Source organism: Panthera uncia, assembly GCF_023721935.1.
Source record: "Panthera uncia isolate 11264 chromosome C1 unlocalized genomic scaffold, Puncia_PCG_1.0 HiC_scaffold_3, whole genome shotgun sequence".
NCBI lineage: Eukaryota > Metazoa > Chordata > Mammalia > Carnivora > Felidae > Panthera > Panthera uncia.
In genome coordinates, this window is record NW_026057584.1 from 18,482,744 (window position 1) to 18,506,140 (window position 23,397).

Genomic DNA, 23,397 nt, shown 5'->3' on the forward strand with positions numbered 1-23,397 from the left:
GTGTGTGTGTGTGTGTGTGTGTGTGTGTGTGTGTGTGTGTGTGTGTAGGAGTGGCCTGAGGAGTCCTTTTGGCTGCCACTTGTCTCTAGTAGCCAGGGCTGCTATTCCTACAGGCTGCCTCTTGTCCAGGCTCCGTCCTTAGAGTTCCTCGTCCCTGCTCTGGTGCTGACCAGCCAGAAGCTACCTCTGGCCATCCGGACACCTGGAAACTGTGAGCACAGAGCAAGGGCACAGGGTGAGGGTGGAGTGGAGTGCCAGTCTGAGCCTCCAGACCTGGGCGGGCACAGGATTGAGAGTGGGCAGTGGTGGGAACTGCTAGGCTATGGGGTCTTGGAGCTGTGCCCCGGACCAGCAAGGACTGTAGAACAATGGGGCTCTGTCCCACTTACCTCTCTCCTCTCCACGCCCCCAACTTTCCCCAGCCTCCCTTGTGCTGCGCCTGTGTGGGGGGCCTGGCTGCCATGGCCTGGCGCTCCGGAACACTTCTCTCCGAGAGGTGAGTGCCTGGGGATGGCGAGCAGGAGGGCTGAAGGTGGTGCCGGGATGGAGGAGTTTCCTGTTTCCATTTGCTGGGGCCTGAGATGATCTGGGGGAAGGAGTTGGGACAGAGACCCACCCCCTGGGATTAGTTGAGAAGTCCAGACTGAGGTCAACTTGATGGAGCAGAATGCATCCTCTTTGTCTTTTTCTCGGCTTCTCCAGGTGTCCGGGGCTGTGGTGGTATCCGGGGTGCTGCAGGGCACGCTGGGGCTGTTGGGGAGTCCCGGCCATTTGTTCTCCCACTGTGGGCCCCTGGTGCTGGCCCCCAGCCTGGTGGTGGCAGGGTTCTCTGCCCACAGGGAGGTGTCCCTTTTCTGCTCTACTCACTGGGGACTGGCCTTGCTGTACGTAAGTCCTGAGGGGCATGGGGTGGTGACCAGTGGGCTGTGCGGGACTGGGGGAGGGCAGAGCAGCTGGCCCTACCCGATTCAGCAGCCATCTGAGCAGGGACAATGCTTTGTGGATTTGGAATCCAGGACTTTTGCTGGGTTCATGTGGTCTCCCTGGCTTTTACACCGTGCCCTGCTGCCCCTCCAAGGTGTCCTCCTCCTTCTCTTCTCTGGGATCCCTGTTAGGGAATTCTGCCCCTCCTCTACCTCCCTTACCCCCCTCGGGATGCCTGCTTCCTTTTGCTCCTAAAGCTCTTTCTCTCCCCTAGGCTTATCCTGGTCATGGTGATCTGTTCTCAGCACCTGGGCTCCTGCCAGTTACCTCGGTGCCCCTGGAGGCCAGCTTCAGCCTCCTCGCCTCACACTCACATTCCTGTCTTCCGGCTCCTCTCGGTATGTTGGGGTCTGGGCAGGGCGAGTTGAGGTGAGAAGGGCTGGCATGGAATGCTTGATTGGCCCGCTACCTTTTTGGTTTCTGTCTACCCCTCGAAGGCTGGCTCGGAAGGTTCTGGGGGAGAGGTTCTTTCCGGTCTCAATCTCGCCCCTCAGGTGCTGATACCGGTGGCCTGTGTGTGGATCATCTCTGCCCTTCTGGGGCTGAGCGCCATCCCCCCGGAGCTGTCTGCCTCCCCCAAGGCACCATGGATTTGGCTGCCTCACCCAGGTAGGTCTGCTCTTCATCCTTCAGCCTCTTACTCAAATCAAAGGTCTATTTCTTTGAACTCAAGATTTAGCGAATTTCATTTCTGAGTTAAATCCTGTGCTTTCTCAAAACACCCAGGGGGGAGAAATTGCCAGTCCGAAGGGCAATACCAGCCCCTCACCACAGGAGTTTTATTTAGTGTTAAGAGACATCTGCAAGCCCATCACTCCCTGTTAATAATCCTCATCCGATTTACACACTTATGCTACCTACCCTCACAAGCATTGGAGTTGGTGGCCCTACATATGAAGTTTGCTTTTGAGGCATTGTGTACAAAAGTTGTTCATTCGTCAACTTAATAGAGGTCTGTTGAGTGCTGATTATGTGCTGGGCATGTGATAGGGGACGTGGTGTTAAATATGACAGACGCAGTACGTATACTCAGGAAGGTTACATCTGCTAGGGAATGCAGATACTAATTAAACAGTCACCCAAGTAAATTGAAAATTACATGTGGTAAGTGTAACAATGGGGAGATGCATTGTGTAATGACAGCTTATAACGGAGAATCTGACTTTACCAGAGAGATCAGGAAAACTGTTCTTGAGAAAGTGATCTTTGAGCTGAGATGTGAGAGGTGAGGAGGTGCTAACAAGGTGAAGGCAAGGGAGAAGAGCATTCTAGGTGGGGAGAGCAGCATGTGCAAAGGCCCTGTGGTAGCCAGCAACACAGCAAGGACAAGGGCCTGAAACAAGGCCAGTGTTATCTGGAGTAAAGAGAGTAGGGCAGAGTGTGGTGGAAGATGAAGCCTTGTAGACCATGATAAAGGGATGAGTCCTTATCCTGAGTTTGTTGGTTCTGTCAGAAGACATTGTCTTCAAAGACAATGGGGTCTCGAGGATTCTTGTGGCGCAGGCCTTTGGAAGCAGGGGGATGCTCCAGACTTGAGTCTGGCCCCAAGGTGGCTTTTTCTCCCTCCCCAGGTGAGTGGGACTGGCCCTTGCTGACACCCAGGGCTGTGGCTGCAGGCATCTCCATGGCTTTGGCAGCCTCCACCAGCTCCCTGGGCTGCTATGCCCTGTGTGGCCGGCTCCTGCAATTGCCTTCCCCACCTCCACATGCCTGCAATCGAGGGCTGAGCCTGGAGGGTCTGGGCAGTGTGCTGGCCGGGCTGTTGGGGAGCCCTCTGGGCACTGCATCCAGCTTCCCCAACGTGGGCACAGTGAGTCTTATCCAGGTATGTGGACAGGGGTGGGGGCAGGGGAGTGGAAGTACATGAGAGGGAAGGGAACTCACGCTGACCGGTTGCCATCTGTGTCCAGCATTCCGCCAGGCACGCCACCTCAATGATCTCATTTAGGGAGGTGCCTAGAAGTGGCAACGGCTAGGACCGTGAGGAAGACACTAAGTCACTACTAAACTCCCATACCTCCGACACGGTACCCTTGCTGGGGCGTCTGGCGAGATCAAGTCATACAAAGTCCTTGCTCTCTTGGGCACTTCAGAGAGGGAGAGGCAGACAATTAAAAAAAAAAAAAAAAGTAAGATAGGTACAGAGTGTTAAGTGCTATCAAGAAACAAAGCAGGTAAAAATTGAAAATAAACTCTTAAAAAAAAAAAGAAAAAGAAAATGAAGCAGGGTAGTAGGGGGATAGTGGTTGAGAAACGGAGTGTCCTTTAAGTAGAGTGCTTCTCGGAAGGATCACATTTGAGTTGAGATCCAAATGATGAGAAGGGGCCAGCCAGGCAAAACTCTTGAAGAGGCGATCAAGGAGGTGGCTGTGTTTTCTAGCATCTCTGCTTCGCATAGGCTGGATCTCGGCGAGTGGCCCATCTGGTGGGACTGCTCTGCGTGGGGCTTGGGCTCTCCCCGAGGCTGGCCCAACTCCTCACCACCATCCCGCTGCCTGTACTTGGTGAGTGGATGTATCAGCAGGACTGGCATTGAACCAGTACCCCCCACCCCCACCCCAGGATGGCCAACTGGTTGCTTGTGGCTGGCCCCCTCTCTTTCTGAACAGCACCCCTGACCTACGGGGTGTCAGCTGTGGGTCAGCTGCCCTCATTTTCTCAGCCCAACATCTTGGCCTCTTGACTGGGCTTCCGACATAATGGGAAAATGAGCCTTTGGTTGTCTCTCTCCATCACAACCTGCCCCACCCTGCAATACTCTCTCCTTGCCAGCCCTTCCCAACCCCTTTGATTACTTCCCTACGAGACAGGTGGGATGCTTGGGGTGACCCAGGCCGTGGTTCTGTCTACTGGATTCTCCAGCTTCCACCTGGCTGACATTGACTCTGGGCGGAACGTCTTCATTGTTGGCTTCTCCGTCTTCATGGCCCTGCTGCTTCCGAGATGGCTTCAGGAAGCCCCTGTGCTGAGCACAGGTGGGGGTGGGGATGGGAAGAGGAGTTGGACAGTACTGGGAAAGCAAGGGCTGGAGGCTGGAGGCTCTCTAGACTCCAGGTCCCACACCCTTTTCTGTGATTTGGTGTAAATAGTTCACCCATTCGTTTAGCAAATATTTATTGAGCACCAGGCTAGCCCCTTCGGATATAAAGGGGCCTCCAGATGTTACGGTCTAACAAAAGAGATGACATGTGTAGGAACGTAACAGGGAAAGGCTTAGATAAGGAGCTGGCTGGGGTGCTTGGCAGTGAGAAATGGTTTCTGCTTAAGATGATCCAAGTAAGTTTTACAGAAAAAGTTAACACTGAGCTGGTCTAAAGGATGGTAAGATTTGAACATATTTAGTGGGAGGAAGGTCATTTCTGGCGGGGGAACCGTCATAAACAAGGATATAGAAATAGGGTCATAGGGTATGTCTGAGGAGTAGCAAATACATTAGTTAGTGGAGCTTAGCAACTAGCAGTGGTACTCAATTGAGGATGATTTTGCCCCACAGGGAATATTTGACAATATCCAGAGATATTTTTGGCCATTACAAACGGAAGAGGGGATTGTTATTGGCATTTAGTGGATAGAGGGATGATGCTAAATATCCTACAATGCACAGGACAGCCCCCCTCCATCAAAGAATTATCTGGCCCAAAATGTCAGTAGTACTGAGGTTGAGACAACCAGGGTACAGCATAGACTATAAGAAGTGGGAAGTAAGGTTGGGACTTTTAATACCAAGCTTTCCAGAGCCTGGAACTACCAAAGCATATTCAGAGGGCATGTGGATGCTCAGAAGACAGGATGATAGGCAGGGACCTTGTGCGAAGGGCCTGGGTGGGGAACTAGAGAGTAGGGGTAAAAGGTGGGGGAGATGGGAAAAGATCTGTCCTTAGCCCAAGACTTAGATTTAGGTCTAGAAGTATGACCCATTGGCCTTGCATAGGATCAGAGTTCCCCTCCTGCCTGGCCCCAACTTTCTGTAGGCTGGAGCCCCTTGGATGTATTACTGCGCTCGCTGCTCACAGAGCCCATCTTCCTGGCAGGACTCTTGGGTTTCCTCTTAGAGAACACCATTCCTGGTAAGCTGAGGCCAAGCCCCAGCACTGGGGAGCAGCCCGGATGTTATCACTCCCTGGGTGGGGCAATAGCCTGACCAACCTTTCTTTTGCAGGCACAAGGCTTGAGCGAGGCCTAGGTCAAGGGCTGCCATCTCCTTTCTCTACCCAAGAGGCTCAGGTGCCTCAGAAATCCAGGGAGAAGGCTGCTAAAGAGTACCAACTTCCTTTCCCCACCCAAAATTGGTCTCCCTGTATCCCCCAGCCCTTCCGTTGCCTCTGCCCTCTGCCTGAAGACCCTAGGAATGAGGAAGGAGGGGCCTGTGAGCCAGGAGAGACAGCAGACTTGTTGCTTGGCTTTGGGGAGCAGTGTCCTGAGTCTAGCAGAGAACTTAGGTCCCAGTGATTACCAGGACTCCTGCCCCTGTCCTGGTTAGTTTAGCCCTATCTCCCAGCTTGCTGTGAGAGTCAGCTCACAGGCTCTAATTTCTCCTAGGAAGAAGGTGTGTGTGTGTGTGTGTGTGTGTGAGAAATGGACCCACCTAAAGGTCTCACTTCCCAATAGGTGTGTTGCCTTTCCTTCTCTTAATTAGGCCTAACTGTTCCCGGCAGGGGCCATGGTTTAGTGGACCATGAATGAATGAATGAGATTTTGTATGTGAACTATCTATAGTCGAACCCCAGCATTCACTTAACAAATATTTATTGAGGGCCTCCCATGTGCAAGGTCTTGGAACTACAGATATGGAGAACACAGGGTCCCTGCCTTCTTAAGGTACCTACCATTTAAAAAGCCTTATGTAGGGGCACCTGGGTGGCTCAGTCGGATAAGTGTCCAACTCTTGACTTTGGCTCAGGCACCGTGTAGGGCTCCGTGCTGAGCGTGGAGCCTGCTTGGGATTCTCTCTCTCTGCCTCTCCCCCTGCTTGTGTGCTCTCTCTAAATAAATAAACATTAAAAAAAAAAAAGACCTATGTAATTATTAATTAAAATCCAAGCCAGAAGGCAGTCTGTATTAAAGATTAAAACAATGCTATGGGAGCAAAAGAGAAGAAACAGTTAATTCTGATTGTGGATCGTGGCAAAGGCCTTATGGAAGATGCAGCACTGAGGCTGGCCTTGACGAGAAGACTCTGGTTGTGGAAAGCGGATGGGGAGAATATGTCAGGCTCAGGCATGCAGCTGAAGCAAAACCGTAAACTGTACAAAGTACAAGATGAGTTGAGGGATTTCAAGTTTCTCCGTGGTGATGGAGCAGAAGTATGGGGGTAAAAATGGAAGGAGAAATGAGACAGGAGAGGTAAAGGATGAGGTCAGACCATGGGATTTATGCATGGAAGAATCATCTCTGAAACAACTTGAGTGCTGGTGAGGATCAGAGAAATTAGTGAAGTTCAATTTCCTCATTTTATTAAAACAAAAAAGGGGGGGGCTGGAAAGGTAGGGGAGGGAAGTGACCTGAGTTTATTGAAGGGTCCAAATCCTGGGACCCCTCTCCCGCACCTCATCTGCCACTCTTCCTACTCGGCCAGCGCGATTCCGAGGGGCGCCACTACTACTCCACTTTCCCAGCAGCGGGTCCAGCGGCCCTTTTCCCGCTCTCCCCGAGCGGCGGCCCCCCAGCTCGCTTTCTTCTGCCGCGAGGACCCAGATGCCCCGCCCACATCGGGCCTCGGCCCCGCCCCTAGGTCCCGAAAGGCCTGTACTCTAGGCCTTTCGGTTTGCGCGGTCTGCAGAGAGGACGGTGGGAGCTCTCGCGGCCGCTCACGGTAGGTGGTGTCGGGTTCGAATCAGGACCGAGGCCTCAGCCGGAGCCAGGCGGCGAGGGGCCCCCCGGGATTCCGCCGGCGTGCCGGGAGCCGCGCGCGGCCCGAGTGCTGCGGCAGGCCTCCGTGGGTGGGCGGGGCGCGTGCGCAGCGCGTGCGCAGCCCGCCTTCCGGTGGCGAGGCGGGTTTGTGTGGCTACTGGTTGGCGGGCTCCTCGGAGCTGCAAAGCGGCCGGTGGTCGGTTTTGTTACCCCCGAGGGGTCCCGAGCCGCGCCTCGGTGCAGCCACAGCTGTCAAAGTGGAGAGGCAGACGGCGAAGTCCCTTGCGGCGAGGGCGGATGGAAACTACGTCAGGCGACTCCTGGGGTGGGGCTGTGGTAAAGGGAGCCAGGGTTGGTCCCCACGGAGGGACGGGGCGTGGCCCAACCCGGACGGTGGCTGGGGCCTTGCTGCCCTCTGCAGGATGGCGGGGGAGCTGCGCCGAGAGAGAGGCTGGGCCGAGGGGCGGGACTCGGTGCGGACCCGGGTTCTCAGACTACCTACCGCACCTGACTGTCGGCGCTCCTAAGCGTCATTCAAGAATAATAAATGGATGAATCTTGTTAACATAAAGGTTAAAGAGGGCTTTGAAGGGGGGGTTGGGGAGGTGGGGAAAGATAAGATTCAGAGGCCTTGAACTCAATAGGACGCGCGTGGTGGGAGCATTGCCAATCCCAAGTCTGGTGCTGAATGTCTCAGACCTTCCTATGGGGCCTCTTGATCCTGAGCACGTTTTTTTTTTTAATTAAAAAAAATGTTTATTTATTTTTGAGAGAGAGGGAGAAAGTGACAGAGCGCGAGCAGGGGAGGGGCAGAGAGAGAGGGAGACAGAAAATCCGAAGCAGCCTCAGGCTCTGAGCTGAGCTCTCAGCGTAGACCCCAGTATGGGGCTGGAACCTATGAACTGTGAGATCCTGACCTGAGCGAAGTCTGTGGCTTTAACCAACTGAGCCACCCGTGTGCCCCATACCCTGAGCGCATTTTAGACTCCTCTCCCACCCCCAAACAAGACAGAAAACAACTATACAGTTTGAGGGTTTTGAGCGTCCAGGCTTTCTGAAGTGTTAGGCGAGGAGAATCAACACTATTTTGGCACTCTTAGAGGGTGCACTGAAGGGCTTGGTGACTTCACTTGTTCACTTGACTTTGTGACCTTTGGCAATGTGGAACTCTGCTCTAGTGAGGGCTAGCTTAATCATTCCAAGATCTCCCTGTGGGAGCGGCAGATGGGAAGTGACTGCAGTCCCATCCTCCAAACACAAGGCTGCTGCAAATAAAAATCACAAAATATATTTACTTTTCACCTAACTATTGACTGTACAAATTAAGTTTTGTTACAAGACCCCACTTCAAAAGCAAGGTTATGGTTGTAAGAATAACGGCTTAGACTGTGATGGAAATGACAGGAGGAATAGAGCCATGTTAATCATGTTAATGAAATCCAAGGAATTTCATTATTTCCTTTATATTCTAAGACGACTCCCTCACTTCACTTTGTATTTATAGACTGAAATAATGAAGGAAATTGTATCACTTTTTTTTTTTTTTTTTTTACCCACAGGAAAAATGACCAGACTTCCTGTAAAGTAACCATAGTTACAGAACATCTACTAAGTTAAGACTAAAATTTAGTTGTTGAACTAGAAAAGTTGGTTTCCAGGAGTTCCAGGATATACAGCAGGGCATGACAGTGCCTTGGGTTGGGGATCTGGGGGGATGAGTGAAATGGAAGTTAATGAATTGTCTCTACCTCTGCGAAATGCTGTGCCTTGTGTTTATGACTTCTTAGTCACCCACATTCTTCTCGAAATGGGATTTGGGGCTTTTTTGTTTGCTTCTGGACAAACAAAAGAGTTTATTAGGTCTGTATATGTGTGTCATTGATCCCTTTGAGAATTTGACGTAGCTGTGGACTTCTTCCTCCCAAATGGCTATACGCATGTTTGCATAGATTATGCATATAATTTCAGAGGATTCACAAGCACAGACGCTAGATTAAGAATCCCTGTGTTGAGGAATGTTTGTATGTGTATATAAATGTGTATGTATGTATATGTATATGTTTGTATGTATATATGTATTTAGAGAATATAAATATATATTTGAAATTCTGAGAGTTTCTAGAGTTTTATTTCTAGATAATGATCAAATAATTTGAACTTCCTGCTCATGACACTTATGATTTATGATGTTTTATAAGACAAGAACTACTTCTCTTCTAGAAGTTCTGGGACAGGGTAGCATTGATGTTTTTATTAGGAATGTGATAAAGATGCAACAAGAGGGGCGCCCGGGTGGCTCAGTCGGTTGGGCGTCCGACTTCGGCTCAGGTCACGATCTCGCGGTCCGTGAGTTCAAGCCCCGCGTCGGGCTCTGTGCTGACAGCTCGGAGCCTGGAACCTGCTTCGGATTCTGTGTCTCTCTCCCTCTCTGCCCCTCCCCTGCTCAAGCTCTGTCTCTGTCTCTCTCAAAAATAAATAAACATTAAAAAAAGAAAAAAGATGTAACAAGAATGGTTCAGGTTTCCACATTAAGTTATATTGTTAGCAAGCAGAAATACTCATACCAATATGCCAAGGCTTGAACACTATGGAAGAAAGATATTTTATGCCCTTTAGGAACTTAATTAAAAAAAAATTCTAAATAGATTTGTAGTGGCCAGGAGGTAGTAAGGTTGTCCAGCTGGTTACATGTGGGGCAGGGGATGGGAGTGGGGGGTTGTGTGTGGGGAGGGGAGGGGGAGGATTTAAGTCCGTGCCGTCTGTCTTATGAGGGAGGAGTCTTTCACAAGGCTTATTTGATATAGAGCTTTTGAGTGGTGCCCCCACCCCCAGGCCTGCAGTACCCCCGGGCACTTTCCTAAATTAAGACTTTCCCGCAGATGGAGGAACTGGAGCAAGGTCTGTTGATGCAGCCATGGGCGTGGCTGCCACTCGCCAAGAACTCCCTCTTGGTCAAGGCTTATATCACCAAGCAGGGCTATGCCTTGCTGGTTTCAGATCTGCAACAGGTGTGGCACGAACAGGTGGACGCTAGTGTGGTCAGCCAGAGAGCCAAGGTAAGTGTGACAAGAAGTCCTGCGGTGGGGCGGTCGTGGGTATGATTTCTGTCTCAGTGGAGGTCAGGGTACATTCACACCAACCAGCGTACTGGCCTGTAGGTTGCCAAGGGAGGTCGGATCAGGTTGAGACAGTTCCAATGAGTGTCCTGCACTTCTACCCAAAGCCCTGGGATCTTTTCCATTTGGTTGTACGTGTGTTAGTTTCTGCACGGCATGCAGTACACGCACGATCGTGAAGGAGACCAGTTGCTCTCTCTTTTTGTTTTCTTCTTTCCTGTTCCTGTGTCTTTTTTCCCTCCCTTCTTCTCATGCCCACTGTCTTCATGTTAATGAGCTTTCCTTTGCTGTTACGGAGTGGGGAGTCAGTTTCCTTTTAGTAGTCTCACTCTGTACGACCCCTGCTGTCTTTTTAGGAGCTGAACAAGCGCCTGACTGCCCCCCCTGCAGCTTTTCTCTGTCATTTGGATGATCTGCTTCGCCCATTGTTGAAGGACACTGCTTGCCCTGGCAAAGCTACCTTTTCCTGTGATCGTGTGGACGAGGCAATGATACTACGGGTGCAGAGTGAGCTCTCCGGTCTCCCCTTTTATTGGAATTTCCACTGCATCCTAGCTAACCCTTCCCTGGTGAGTGCAATTCAGATATGGGGTGGGGAAGGGGAATGCCAGCTGCTTTGAAATGAATCTTTAGGTGCTTTTATTTTTTGTGTGGACTCCATTTGAAATTCTTCTCCAGTTGGAAAACTTTCCTTGACTAGACAGAAGGCAAAATGGATTCTTGACTGGTGTATCCTTTACTTGCAGAGTTTGGGTTTACCTGCTTTATTGTATGTCTTTATTCATTGCTTTATTTATTCAACATTTATTAGGTGTTTACTATGGGCTAAAGAGCCCATAGTTGGGTGTCTAGATCTAACACAACATAGCCTATTCCTGGAGTTCATAATCTAGTGAGAAGACAGACAGAAAATGGGATAAAGTATGGCAAATTCTCTGACTGAGGTAAGCTCAGGATGATCAAAGGTCCGAAAAACCTTTTTTGGAGAGATAGTTTCTGAGCTGATTTTGAAGGTGAGCAGGAAGTAATTGGGAGAAGATCAGGAGGTCATTCTAGGCCAGAGTGTATTTTGAGAAACAGGGAGATATAGAAGTGTGGGCAAGTGGGGGAACTTCATGACTGCCGGGAGTTGTGGGAAATGAGGTGGGCAGTGACCAGATTTTGAAGGATTCTAATGAGTTTGGATTTTATCCTAAATGCAACAGGGATACACTGAAAAACTTTAAGCAGGGGTTTAACGTGATCCAATTTGTAATTTATCAAGATCAGCCTGGCAACAGGGCAGAGTATGTACAGTGTCATGTACCTTTTTGAACCCTTCTTGTCACTTAATCCTCACCGCTGCTCTGCAAGGTAAGTATTCTTATCCCTGTTTTCAGAGTAGGAAGCTGAGATCGAAGGCAGTCCAGAGTCATCCAGCTTATAAATGAATGAGCTGGAATTTTACTCCCAGGTAGGTCTGATTCAAGAGCCCATTTTCAGCTACTAGGAAGGTAATGTTCTTTGCTCACTTGTAGCTTTCTAGGCCCCAAGAGCTTTTATTAGGAATTAGCTTGAGAGTAAACACTAAACTTGTTTGCAGGAATTACTGCCACTGGTCCCTTCTACCCTTTTATATAAACGGCTTGTTTCAGTCAGTAGCATTAGAGGCCTGTGTCTTCTAAGGGAGGTCTCAGGATGTAGGTTTATCAGCAGAAGGACCTGAAGACAAGTGGGCATCATTTCCTATAGCCCCTCTTTAGTTTTCCAGAGATGATGTGATGCTTTGGCATCAACAGAGTGGATGTGACAAAGTGCTTTTTGAGAAGCTCTTCTCTCATGTGTTTAAAAAAATTTTTTTTAAATGTTTATTTATTTTTGAGAGAGAGAGAGAGAGATAGAACGTGATCAGGGGAGGGGAGAGAGATGGAGACACAGAATCCGAAGCAGGCTTCAGGCTCTGAGCTGACAGCACAGAGCCCAAGACGGAGCTCCAACTCACAAACCGCAAGTAGATCATGACGTGAGCCGAAGTCAGATGCTTAACTGTGTGAGCCACCCAGGCGCCCCATTGATCTAGAATCCAGTAAAGCTGGGCTTGGGTGCTGCGGAGAACTACTTCTCATTCACCTCAGACTTTCTTAAAAATTTTTTAATGTTTATTTATTTTTGAGAGAGAGAGACAGAGTGCGAGTCGGGGGAGGGGCAGAGAGAGGGGGAGACACAGAATCTGAAGCAGGTTCCAGGCTCTGAGCTGTCAGCCCAGAGCCCGACGACAGGCTCGAACTCATGAACTGTGGGATCATGATCTGATCTGAAGTCACTCGCTTAACCGACTGAGCCACTCAGGCGCCTCTCATCTCAGACTTTCTAAGGTCCATCAGCAGTGCTTAGCAGATAGCAGTCATTGATATCTGTTGTTTTTAATTGAAATTTTTGATGAAAATTTCCATCCTTCTTTAGACGTCGCTCTTTTGTTCAAAACCCTGTTAACTTTTTCTAAGTAACACCAGGGGGCACTGTTCCCTTGATAATGCCTGTTCCGGGACCAGAACATTAAGGCTGCCTTTGGGAAGCGCCAGCTATTGCTAGTCTCATTTTGCATCACACAGCCCTAGAAATTCAGAATAGTGAGATTTCGGAGGCAGGTCTCCTAGGAGGCTGGTGGGCTCAAATGTTTTTGTTTTTTGTTTTTTCTCCCTGAAAGAATAAAGAGCACTTACATAATGATATTAGAATGGAAAATACTATGTAAAGGGAAAACTAGCTGTTGTAGGCAAATTTCTCTAATTGGGCAGCTGCAATAAGGAAAGAAGCATTAGTGTTTGGAGTGGAATCAGTCCTGACTGGCCACAGGGAGACGTGACTATGGATCAGTTGGTGAACAATAGTGCTTTAAGGTAAAATGATATATTTATTATTAAAAAAAGAAGAAGCATGCCATCCCAGGGAAACCCCTGAACCTGAGGAGGCTTTACAGGGAAAAAGTTAGAGCCAGTGGACACCGTCAAGGGTGTAGGCGGATACTATTTCAGGCTCGTGTGTGTGTCTGTGAGGTCACACAGTCATAATTTTTGTTTGTTACTCATTGTTGTGATAGTTTTTATTTCATTTTTTTTCAATGAGTAATTCATGCAAAAGACAAACATTTCAAATAGCATTTAAAGGTCTAGTGTGAAAAAATAGGTCTTTCTACTCCTTTTTCTAGTCGCTCCTTTTCCTTCTTTAAAGCAGCTACGGATGCCATCTTGTGAATTCTTAAAGCTATACGTAGGTTTGCATATATGTAAGTATGTACATACTCAGTCAAATACGTATCTGGGTGTGTGTGTGTGCATTTTCACAAATGGCAGCGTGCTATCCACATAATCCATCACTTAATTCTAGAATTTAGAAATCATTCATAGCAATATATTGAGAAGATCTGCCTTAATATTCTTTAATGGTAACAGAGTTTTATTTAATGAATATATCAACATGTATTTAATTGATATGCTACTAGTAGACTTTTAAGTTGTTTCCATTCTTTTGTTGTTATGCCTGGTGACTGTCCTTGTATTTACTTTTCCTATGTGTAAACGTATGAGTAAACTAGCAGTGGAATAGCTAAATCAAGGAATATTTGTAATTTTACTCTTGCTCACATAATGCCAAATTGTCTTCCAGAGAGATTACGCAGCTTAACTCCTACTAGTCATGCAGGAGAACAGGAGGGTACAACACAGGATGTTCACACTAATGACTTAATAGTTCTCAAGTCTCTGCGGGATATCATGGAATATGTAGAGCTTTGGGTCACCGCTTTCTAGCCCCTTTCTGCTTCCAGCCAACTCCCTTTATCCCTTCTTCCTTCGTTCTTCCTAGTATCTAATGTAACTTTTTAATTTTTATTTTTACTTATTTTGAGAGAGAGACAGAGAGAGCAAGCAGGGGAAAGGCAAAGAGAGAGAGGGGGAGAGGGAGAGAGAATATCTCAAGCAGACTCTGCCCTGACGGAGCCTGCACTCCAACTCATGAACCCTGAGATCGCGACCTGAGCTGAAATCAAGAGTCAGACGCTTAATTGACTGAGCCACCCATTTGCCCCAATAATTGAATTTTTATGAGACTTGGTTTCTTCATCTCTAAAGGGGAGATGCCAGTCACAGCCTTACTATGGAATCGTGAAGAGTAAATCGAGAACATATGTAGTATTACTGAACTTTTAGCATTATAGCGGACCTGTGAGAACAAATACTCTGACTCCGTAATTTTCCCTTGAAAAAGATAAGGACCTTGAAGGTGCTTGGGATTAAGCCATTTTCACATCTAGGTGCTCTCAGAACCAGAGCTGGAATCTAGATGTCATTCCCAGTGTGTTGCGCTCTTCACTATATCCAAACCTGATAGAATTCATCTCGGGATTGATAACTGCCATTCTGCTCTCCTGCCTCTGACTTGTAAATATTTCAATGGGAAATATGAAGACATCGGGGGAAGTTATAAGTAGCTTTTCCTCTGGAAAAGATCGGCAGCTCCTGCCTCTATATCCACCACACTTCCTGACCTCCTTAACTGTTGTGAGCTCTTTGAGGGCAGAAGCCTCAAAGGGTCAGAGTATGTATGAGTATGTATGACAGTCACCAGGCATAACAACAAAAGAATGGAAACAACTTAAGAGTCTACTAGTAGCATATCAATTAAATACATGTTGATATATTCAGAGAGTATAATAACTACTAGCACAGTAGTTATTTGTTGAATTGACTCATTGAACTCCTTCTCTTCATATATTGTTGTCTGTAAATGAAGAGGTGGGGTGTTCCTGACCTCCTGAAGTACTTCAAGATTTTTCCTTGTAGTATCTGTGGATTTGCTCTGAAATCTGTTACTTCAGCCACATGCCTTGTCATACTTATCTATATTAGTGTTCATCTAACTTTGAAATGAGTTATACCCTGATAATCCAGAGTGGTGTAACCCAATCTTAAGAAATTGTTGGAAAAATTGAAATATTTACTGATAAAAAGCTTAATTTTTTTTTTTTTTTTTTTTTGCTATGTAGACATTAGAGTCTGATAGATCATTTCAGGTGCTTGGTATGGTATTACCATATTTAATTAGAACATGGCATTGGTTAAAAACAGTTTCTCATTGTGTTTCATGTTGTTATACTTACTACCACTCAAAGAAATTGCTATTAAGGTGGATTCCCAGAGAGAGGCTGGTTATTACGTTAGGAGTTTCTGTTATTTATTTATTTTCTAATTAATTAATTAAAAATTTTTTATTTAATTTTTTTTAATGTTTATTTATTTTTGAGAGAGAGAAACAGAGACAGAACGTGAGTAGAGGAGGGGCAGAGAGAGAGGGAGACACAGAATCTGAAGCAGGTTCCAGGCTCTGAGCTGTCAGCACAGAGCCCGACACGGGACTCAAACCCGCGAACCATGAGATCATGGCCTGAGCCGAAGTCAGATACTTAACTGACTGAGCCACCCAGGCACCCCAGGAGTTTCTGTTATTTGAAGGCTGTTACCAGATGGACGGTGACACTGTTTGGTTACCAGTTGTAATTACTTTCACTTCAACCCCTGCAAACATTGACTTACTTTCATACAAGTATTCACCTATTTTTCCTCCTAATCTACCTTGAACAGGACCAAACCTAAGAAAATAATTCTTAGGAAAGAGGGTTGGGTCTAGAGCAGATTAATTTTCCCGAGGCAGAACTTCTGCCACATTTTGAACAGTACTTCCTGGAGGCTTAAGTTTATCCGAAGGACCTGAACTGAGAAACAGGACCAGGTTGGGATGTACTGTGTGATGGAAAGAAGTGACTGGTATTTACAGCTAGACTTGATTTCTGGCCTTCCACTCTGTGTCAGTACCCTGCACTTCTTGGGTCCTGGTGCTGGTACAAAAGCTGCTGCCACTATCCCTTGTTACCTATGCCTCCCCACCCCACCCCCCCCACCCCCCATCTCTTCTAATTTGTCCTTAGAGAAAGGTGGGGGTTGGTGTACTACGGCCAGTGGGCCACCTCTGGCTTGCTGCCTATTTTTCAGAAGTTACACTGGAACCCCAGCACCCTGATGTATTACACGTTGTCTGTGGGTGCTTTCCTGCTACAATAGCAGAATTGACTATTGTGACAGGGACTGCATGAGCCACAGAGCTGAAAATACTGACTACCTGGCTCATACAGAAAATGTTGCTGACCTCTGATCTAGGGCATTTCTTCTTAGTGCCTGCTTTAGCTCATCTGCTTGGGGGTAGGGAGAGGAACTCGGATAGCATGCACCAGCCACAGAGAGATGATTGATTTTAGCTTTTTTCTTTGGCTATGGCTTTCTCCTTTCTAAAGCTACTGAATACCTTGCGTAGGTAAATTAAATGATTTTTCTATATAGCTGTATGTTATCATGTGAGAATACCATCTTAGCTGCTCGGTGGCGTGGCTGTGCTCACGTCCTTCTTATCTCTTGTTAAGAGCAAGGTGTGCTAGTCGGTTTATTCCTTCCCAGGCTGGCCTCTTGGTGACTGGCTGGCTTCTGTTACTATGACCTGAGACTTTGGTGCCTTTGTGGGAGCAAATTGAAACTCTGGGCTCATTCTGGGCTATTGGCAGCCCTGAAATGGCTCGTAATCAGTGTCTGGGTTTAATTTGAGACTGACCCAAGGCTCTCTACTCTCTGTTGGTTTTTGTCTTCTGTTATACGCCAGCTAGCTCACTCTGTTTAAGCCACACCTACTTTCCTGAAGGTTACTTGGGTTTCCGCTTTTGTCCCTCAGTCTCTGAGGAGAATTGAGGCAACACCAACCTCTTCCTCTGTCACATCCTTCTCTTTATTTTCTTCTTTTTTAAACAAATTTTAAGTTTATTTATTTTGAGAGAGAGAAAGAGAGAGAGACAAAAAGAGAGAGAGCATGAGTGGAGGAGGGACAGATAGGGAGAGAAAGAGAATCCTAAGTAGGCTCAGTGCTGTAAGCATGGAGCCCAATGTGGGGCTTGAACTCACAAACCGTGAGATTATGAGCTAAGCTGAAATCAAGAGATGATGCTTAACTGACTGAGCCACCCAGGCACCCCACGTCCTTCTCTTTAAATTGCCACTCCAGGTTATCTGTCCCTGTGTTCTCCTCTATTCTTCCCATCCTTTTATCCGTGCTGCGAAGAAAACCCTTGAACTTCTTTCACATACCTATTTATTTTATTACTGTATTTGTGTAGATGGATTGCTTGCCTATGAAATTGTAAGTCCCTGTGAAAACATTTATTTTTCAATATTTTTTTCTAGTTCCTAATATAGTGTTAGGGAGTACTCTGTAAGTGTCTGTTGGCTGATGGACGTCTCTTCTATGAAAGGTCTCCCAGCATTTGATTCGTCCTCTCATGGGCATGAGCCTGGCCTTGCAATGCCAAGGGAGGGAGCTAGCAACCTTGCTTCGAATGAAAGATCTGGAGATCCAGGACTACCAGGAGAGTGGGGCTGTGCTGAGCCGAGGTGAGAGGGTATTCTTTGGGGGTGTTGTGAGGGGAATGGTTCAGATGGTCAAAGGGCCTCAGAAAAGGGGAGAGTCGTTTGCATTAGAGATGGGTTTCCCTGGGGAGATGCTGACCAGATGCTGGGTGACACTTCTCTCTGCCTTGAGGACTTGGCTGGTGTCCAGTAGCCATAGAAGCTGTAACTGAGTCCAGCCATGGCCTAGGTTATGGCAAGGGGGGACTTTGGAAAAGGGCCAACAGCTCTATAGAAAATTGTACGAGGGCAACACAGACTTGGGACCTTGGGAAGTGCTACAGTTTCAGCTTCAGAATAAAAACTCAGTTTGACCTTTGTCTTCGTGGCAGGAAAAACTCCTAAGAGCACATGCTGCCACCACACATGTCCTGTGTGGCTAATCACCCTTTCCTCCTCCTGTTTGCTCACACACTCTCATCCCTTCTCCTGCTGGACTCTGGGTGTTGCATGTTTATGCTCGTTCCCAAGAAATCTTGGGCTCTGTTTCTTTTCCTTCTCACATCCTAAGACTAATATTTCTTTTCTGTATCCCTTCTTATTACAGATCGGCTGAAGACAGAGCCATTTGAAGAAAATTCCTTCTTGGAACAATTTATGGTAGAGGTAGTGTATGCAACAATAAGAACTTTCTTTTTCCTTGTGCAACTTTGCTTTATGTTCTCACGCGTTTTGGGTGTTAGCTCGCTTGCGTGGTTGGGAAGTCCTTTCTCTGAAAAAGGTGCCTAGAGAAAATCTGATAAAACTTGAGACGCACATTGGGAAGATAGGGTGAAATAGGGGGCAAGAATATAAAAGGCGAAAGTGGGCTGGTTAACATTTGTAAAACATCTCTGTTAACGTAGGGATTTCATTTGGAATTCTCTAACCTTGGAAAGTTTGGTTGACCAGTTGATAAATTTTTGCTTGTTGAGATCAGATCGCAGGTCTGGATTATAGGGTGGGGGGCTAGTTATTATTACTTGTCCAGGCCCCTTCAACATCCCGCAGCAGAGGAAGGTGAAAAGCACAGGGCTACCATTTGGGAACTGTCTTGTGGGCACAGTAGGCTGTGGAAAATCACAGTGTTTATACAAGGGGACTGGCAAAGGAATGAATGGGGAGTAGATAATTGTGGCCTGTCAGAAGCTCCTGCCTAGGTTTCCCTTCTAAGGATTGAGCTTGGCCAAAAGAAACATCTATTAAATGCCAAACAGGGGGAGTATTAATAATAGTGACCTTTGATAATAACAGTCAATATTGATCTTCTCCTTCTCTAACTCTTTTGGGACTGGTTAGTTGTACAGTGAGTACCTTAGTATTATTGCCCTGTTTTCTAATTATATGTGTTACCCAAGTTGGTACTTTACTATGTAAGCAAATAATGCTATTATAATACTGCGTTCTGTATAGATTATTCATATTTTTGTCTTGTCATCTAGGCTAATTTGTAAACTCTTTGTGGACAGGGATGGTGACTCATATTTCTTTTGAACATGAAATTAATGTTTTTCACAGGGCTAGGCCTAAAGCAGGTGTTCTTGACTTGGAACCTTCTGTTCTGCCTCTGTGCATTGGCCAAGCCAAGACGCCATGATGCTTGGGGTCTTAACACTAAGAGCAAAAAATGCGAGTTGAGTGCTCAGTCCACCGACTGAAGCAATTTAACTCTGGAGAAGAAGGAAAGCATGTACTGTTGAGTCCTGAAGCAGAGGAGATTTCAAGTCTTTATGAGGAAAGAGAGACCATTACACTTGCCACAGAGAGATTTCCTAGGCCATTTTTCTGCTTCCTCTGTCCATAAGTGTAGGTATTAAGGAGGTTAACACAGGCCGGGGGTGACATGCTAATTCCCTGCTTCAGCCCCTTAGTTAAACAATACAAAGCTTCGTCTTAGCCCAGCAGAGAGGTCCCTTCCTGATCTAGTGCCCACATACTTATCCATCTTGATTTCTTAACATTTTTCTTTATGAACCTTATACTTCAGTGACAGACAATGACTTTGAATTGCCAAAGTGCCTTTCTTCAGCCTTTATGTCTTGGCATACATTGTTCCCTTAATCTATAATGCCCAACGCCCTGGCCTTATCTACCTTGTAAACTTCTATTAATCTTTGAAGTGTCAGCTTTGGCTTCTTTGGGAGACCTTTCCAGACTCTCCTTGTAAAGATAGTCCTTCTTCCCGCCACCATAGTACCTTGGTTCCTACCTCTGTTTTACCACTTACAGCTTTGTGATATTACCGTTTATATGTCTGCAAGACTATGCCTTTCTCCTCCATTGATCTGTGGACAATTTGAGGACAAGGACTGCGTTGTATGCTTTTCTGTATCCCCAGCACTGAACAGAGTGCCTAGGAGTCGTAGGTTCTCACTAAGTTTGTGGATGAAGATGTTGGAATCCGTGCTAGGGGAATTTCATGAAAAGTGTGGCGGTGTGGCCTGTGCATACAGTGCTGCTTGTGAGACCTATATTTGGGGTATTCAGTTATTCTCTTGGTTTATTTTGCAGCTTCGGATAAATCAGTACTCAGAGCCTCCATTTACTCATTTGTAAAATTGGAAGCTCCTCTCTTCCATGCTTTGGGGTGGGGGCAATCCTGCAGAATCGAATGAGAAAGCATGGAGAGTCCTGGTGCCAACCCAGGAAGAATATTGGTGTTTTGGAACCAATTACTTCAGGAATACTGGTCTTCTAAGTACTGGGTGGATCACACCCAAACCACATAGACTTACGGAATTTTATATATCTGCAAAGGAGCTGAGAGACAAGTGGCTGTAGCTTTCCATTTCATAGATTAAGAAATTGGGCCCCAGAGAGGTTAAATGACTTGCCTAAGGTCCTGTAGCTGTAGCTGTATGTTTAGGACCGCCTACATTTCTTATCTGGGATCATCCCTATTTTGTTTTGCCACGCTAACTGGCTGTATACACCAATTAGAGGAGAGTTAAGGGCTAGGACAATGTGGAATTCTTGTGACCTCTGGGATCATTGAATGTCCTGCATAGCCGCTAGAACCTGTTTCCTAACGGGACTGCAGAATTTCTTAGGGCCACTGTACCTTTTCAGTTACTCTTCTTGCCTGGGGTCCTACAAACAGGACACAGAAGGGTCATGGGGTCACCCAAGACAGCTGAAAGGATGTGCCATCAAAATAAACAACATAGGAAGATAAACAAACCGGGGACAGAGAGCTCGGGATGAAGGTAGAGGGGGGCCACGGCTGATGTCAGAGGGCCATGCGGTCAGTGGCTAGGGTCTGTTTTTCCTAGTTCTAGGCTAGAGGCCATAGAGATAGAGCACAGAGGGCAGTAGGGCAGGGAAGTTTCTAGGAGACTAAGGCCAGGAAAAATATTTAAGGGTTGAACAGGGGTTACATCTTCATATTTAGTTCTTTTGTTTTTCCTCTCCCGCCAAGAGCCTTCGATTTCGCATTTCCAGGGAGCCCCAGGGGGCCAATCGATGGTGGCCTGATCGGAGGGGGAGTACTGGCAGTGTTCCTCAAGTTGGCTGGATGGAGTGGCTGCTGGTATGATCTTCATAGAGGGAAGATCCCCATAAAGAGCATTTCCTAGGACTGGGGGCTGGGAGGCACCATCAGGAATGGAAGATGAGTCCAGGAATTGGGGACTATTACCACATGGCAGTAGGCACTGTGTTAAAGAAGTTTAGGAGGATGGGGCTGGCATGGCCGTCTCTCACTCTAGTCCACTGGAGGGAGTTCCTTCCCCTGGCCCTGTCCATGCCTCCCTCTCTCCATCTGGTTGCCATCAGGCTGTGCGGCTGCTGGCGGGCTCTTTATTTATTTATCCCAGTGTAATGGGGTGAGGAGGGAGCTGGCCTGAGGCTGGCATTCCGAGGCCGTGCCACTGAGCCACAGGCGGTTTGCATGGGTGTGTGAGTCACTGGGGCTGCATGCTGCTCAAACCAGACGCGGCCAGGCTCAGGGACAGCAGGCAGCCCAAAATAGAGCCCCGCCCTCTGCAGCTGGCAACCCCTGGCGGGGAATCAGCCCTTAACACCAAAACCTGAGCGGTTGTGTGAAGTTGGCTTCCTTAGGGAGGGGGCCTTAACGGATTCTCTCCTTCCCTATCTTCAGAGGAGAGTATTCAGCATAGCCAGTCATTCCCGTTGCTGCAGGCTGCATGCCTTGTAAGATTTAAATTAATCCGTTCGGTATAGTGCCTTCACCAATGTCTATTATATGGTTATAGTTATGTACCTATAGGTAGCATTGATTTGACTCAGCGTCCTAAATGTAGCCTTGTGTCCTATCTAGTTTTAAGCTACTGTCTTCGTTCTCTGCCTGGTTGCAGCCTGATGCTAGAGCAGATGCTTCAAGTTGTGAAGATACTCACTGCTGCTCTTAGAAAGCTAGAGGTTATATCAGTGATCCCTGGGGAAGATGATCTTTTAACCTGGAATCTGCTGTCCTGTTGAGTTCATTCACAGATAGCCTCTGCTTGGTTTCCTTGGCCAGCGTTCCATTCTTTACCTACCCCTTAAATGTTAGTGTTATTCAAGATCCTGTCCTTATCCACTCACCCTTCCCTCTCTGGGGCATCTCATCCAGACCCCAGTTTCAACTGTCACAAGTACACCAGCGAGTGCCAATCTTATGTCTCTACTATGCTGCAGCCCATATTTTTTTCTGCACATTTGACATGCCCACCTGGATGCCCCACATGCAATGCCCTAAACTTGTCCAAAAGAAACCATCTACTCCCCTAAACCCATTTCTCTTCCTATATTCCTTATCTTGGGGAATCGTACCAGTATCCGTTCAGCTTTCTAAGCTAGAAACTTGAGAGTTACCCATTTTTCTCTTTGTCCTTACTTTCAAAGCCTAACTTGTCAACTCTCTTTTGAATCTGCTCCACTCTATTCCGGCGTTCATTGCCTTAGATTAGCACCCCCACCCCCGTCCCCCTTTTATTGGTTTGACCTTCCAGTAGCGTCCTAGCTTGTCACTCAGTCAGTCCTTATTCCCCTCCAGTTGAATTTGCGTTCTGTCAGAGTGATCTCTTTGAAACGGAAACAGAAAACCAGATTGCTTAGAGTCATTTAGGGGTTCCCGGTTGCCTACAGGATAAAGTTCAAACTCCTTGCATGGCACACAAGGTCATTCACACAAGGTCATGGCATATGATTTGGTCCTCTTGACCTCTGCAGTCTGATCCTCTGTCACTCTCCCACACTGAAGTCTTTATTTTTTTTATTTAGAAAATTTTAAAAATATTTATTTAGTTTTGGAAGAGTGCAAGCAGGGGAGGGGCAGAGAAAGGGGGACAGGATCCAAAGCGGGCTCTGCACTGACAAGCTGACAGCAGCCAGCCCAATGTGGGGCTTGAACTTACGAACAGTGAGATCATGACCTGAGCCGAAGCCGAAGTCAGACACTCAACGGACGAAGCCACTCAGGGGCCCCTACCACACTGAAGTCTTAATGCCCATACATCTCTTGACCAACTTGCCTGGTATTCTTTTCCGTCTCGTCCTCGTGGCAGATTCCTATTTAGCTTTCCTGACTCTGCACAGACATCATCTCTTTTGTGTTTTCCATGACAGTTTTTCCTTTCCACAGTCTGCTCTCCTTTCAGGCACAGGGACACTATCCTGCTATTCCCACAGCCTCTTGTACATATCTCTGCCATGGCATTTGGCATAAGGGAGGATATGGAAATGAAAAAGAAGGATGGGGGGGCAGGGAAAATTGAGTTCGCTGATCTTTTCTCATTTAGGCTTTTGCTTTATAATGCTTGTTAATTCTGCGGCACCTGGGTGGCTCAGTTGGTTACGTGTCCAACTTTGGCTCAGGTCATAATCTCGTGGTTCATGGGGATGAGCCCCACGTCAGGCTCTGTGCTGACAGCTCAGAGCCTGGAGCCTTCGGATTCTGTGTCTCCCTCTCTCTCTGCCCCTCCCCCAATTACGCATTTTCTCTCTCTCTCTCTCTCTCTCTCTCGAAACTAAATAGACATTAAAAA

The 23,397-nt window shown here is 47.2% G+C and overlaps 2 protein-coding genes across 6 annotated transcripts in view; both read left to right on the forward strand.

Annotated features, from left to right (window-relative positions):
- The window catches only part of SLC23A3 (solute carrier family 23 member 3), an 8,083-nt gene extending 1,689 nt beyond the window's left edge, over nucleotides 1-6,394 (forward strand). The window contains exons 3-12 of one of the 2 annotated variants that reach the window (XM_049614865.1): nucleotides 114-235; nucleotides 423-496; nucleotides 703-884; nucleotides 1,199-1,322; nucleotides 1,479-1,593; nucleotides 2,556-2,809; nucleotides 3,383-3,488; nucleotides 3,795-3,959; nucleotides 4,956-5,051; nucleotides 5,144-6,394. In XM_049614865.1, the coding sequence (XP_049470822.1) occupies nucleotides 114-235; nucleotides 423-496; nucleotides 703-884; nucleotides 1,199-1,322; nucleotides 1,479-1,593; nucleotides 2,556-2,809; nucleotides 3,383-3,488; nucleotides 3,795-3,959; nucleotides 4,956-5,051; nucleotides 5,144-5,433 (1,528 nt within the window). In that variant the 3' untranslated portion in view covers nucleotides 5,434-6,394. The remainder of the gene's footprint in view (nucleotides 1-113; nucleotides 236-422; nucleotides 497-702; nucleotides 885-1,198; nucleotides 1,323-1,478; nucleotides 1,594-2,555; nucleotides 2,810-3,382; nucleotides 3,489-3,794; nucleotides 3,960-4,955; nucleotides 5,052-5,143) is intronic. The other variant, XM_049614866.1, reaches the window with a different exon arrangement.
- A 322-nt stretch (nucleotides 6,395-6,716) lies between these two features.
- The window catches only part of NHEJ1 (non-homologous end joining factor 1), an 81,209-nt gene continuing 64,528 nt past the window's right edge, over nucleotides 6,717-23,397 (forward strand). The window contains exons 1-5 of one of the 4 annotated variants that reach the window (XM_049614859.1): nucleotides 6,717-6,796; nucleotides 9,714-9,890; nucleotides 10,307-10,519; nucleotides 17,278-17,416; nucleotides 17,979-18,037. In XM_049614859.1, coding sequence (XP_049470816.1) covers nucleotides 9,714-9,890; nucleotides 10,307-10,519; nucleotides 17,278-17,416; nucleotides 17,979-18,037 — 588 coding nt within the window. In that variant the 5' untranslated portion in view covers nucleotides 6,717-6,796. Of the gene's footprint in view, nucleotides 6,797-6,872; nucleotides 7,160-9,713; nucleotides 9,891-10,306; nucleotides 10,520-17,277; nucleotides 17,417-17,978; nucleotides 18,038-23,397 lie in introns of those variants that run through there. The other 3 variants (XR_007454279.1, XM_049614860.1, XM_049614858.1) reach the window with 3 other exon arrangements.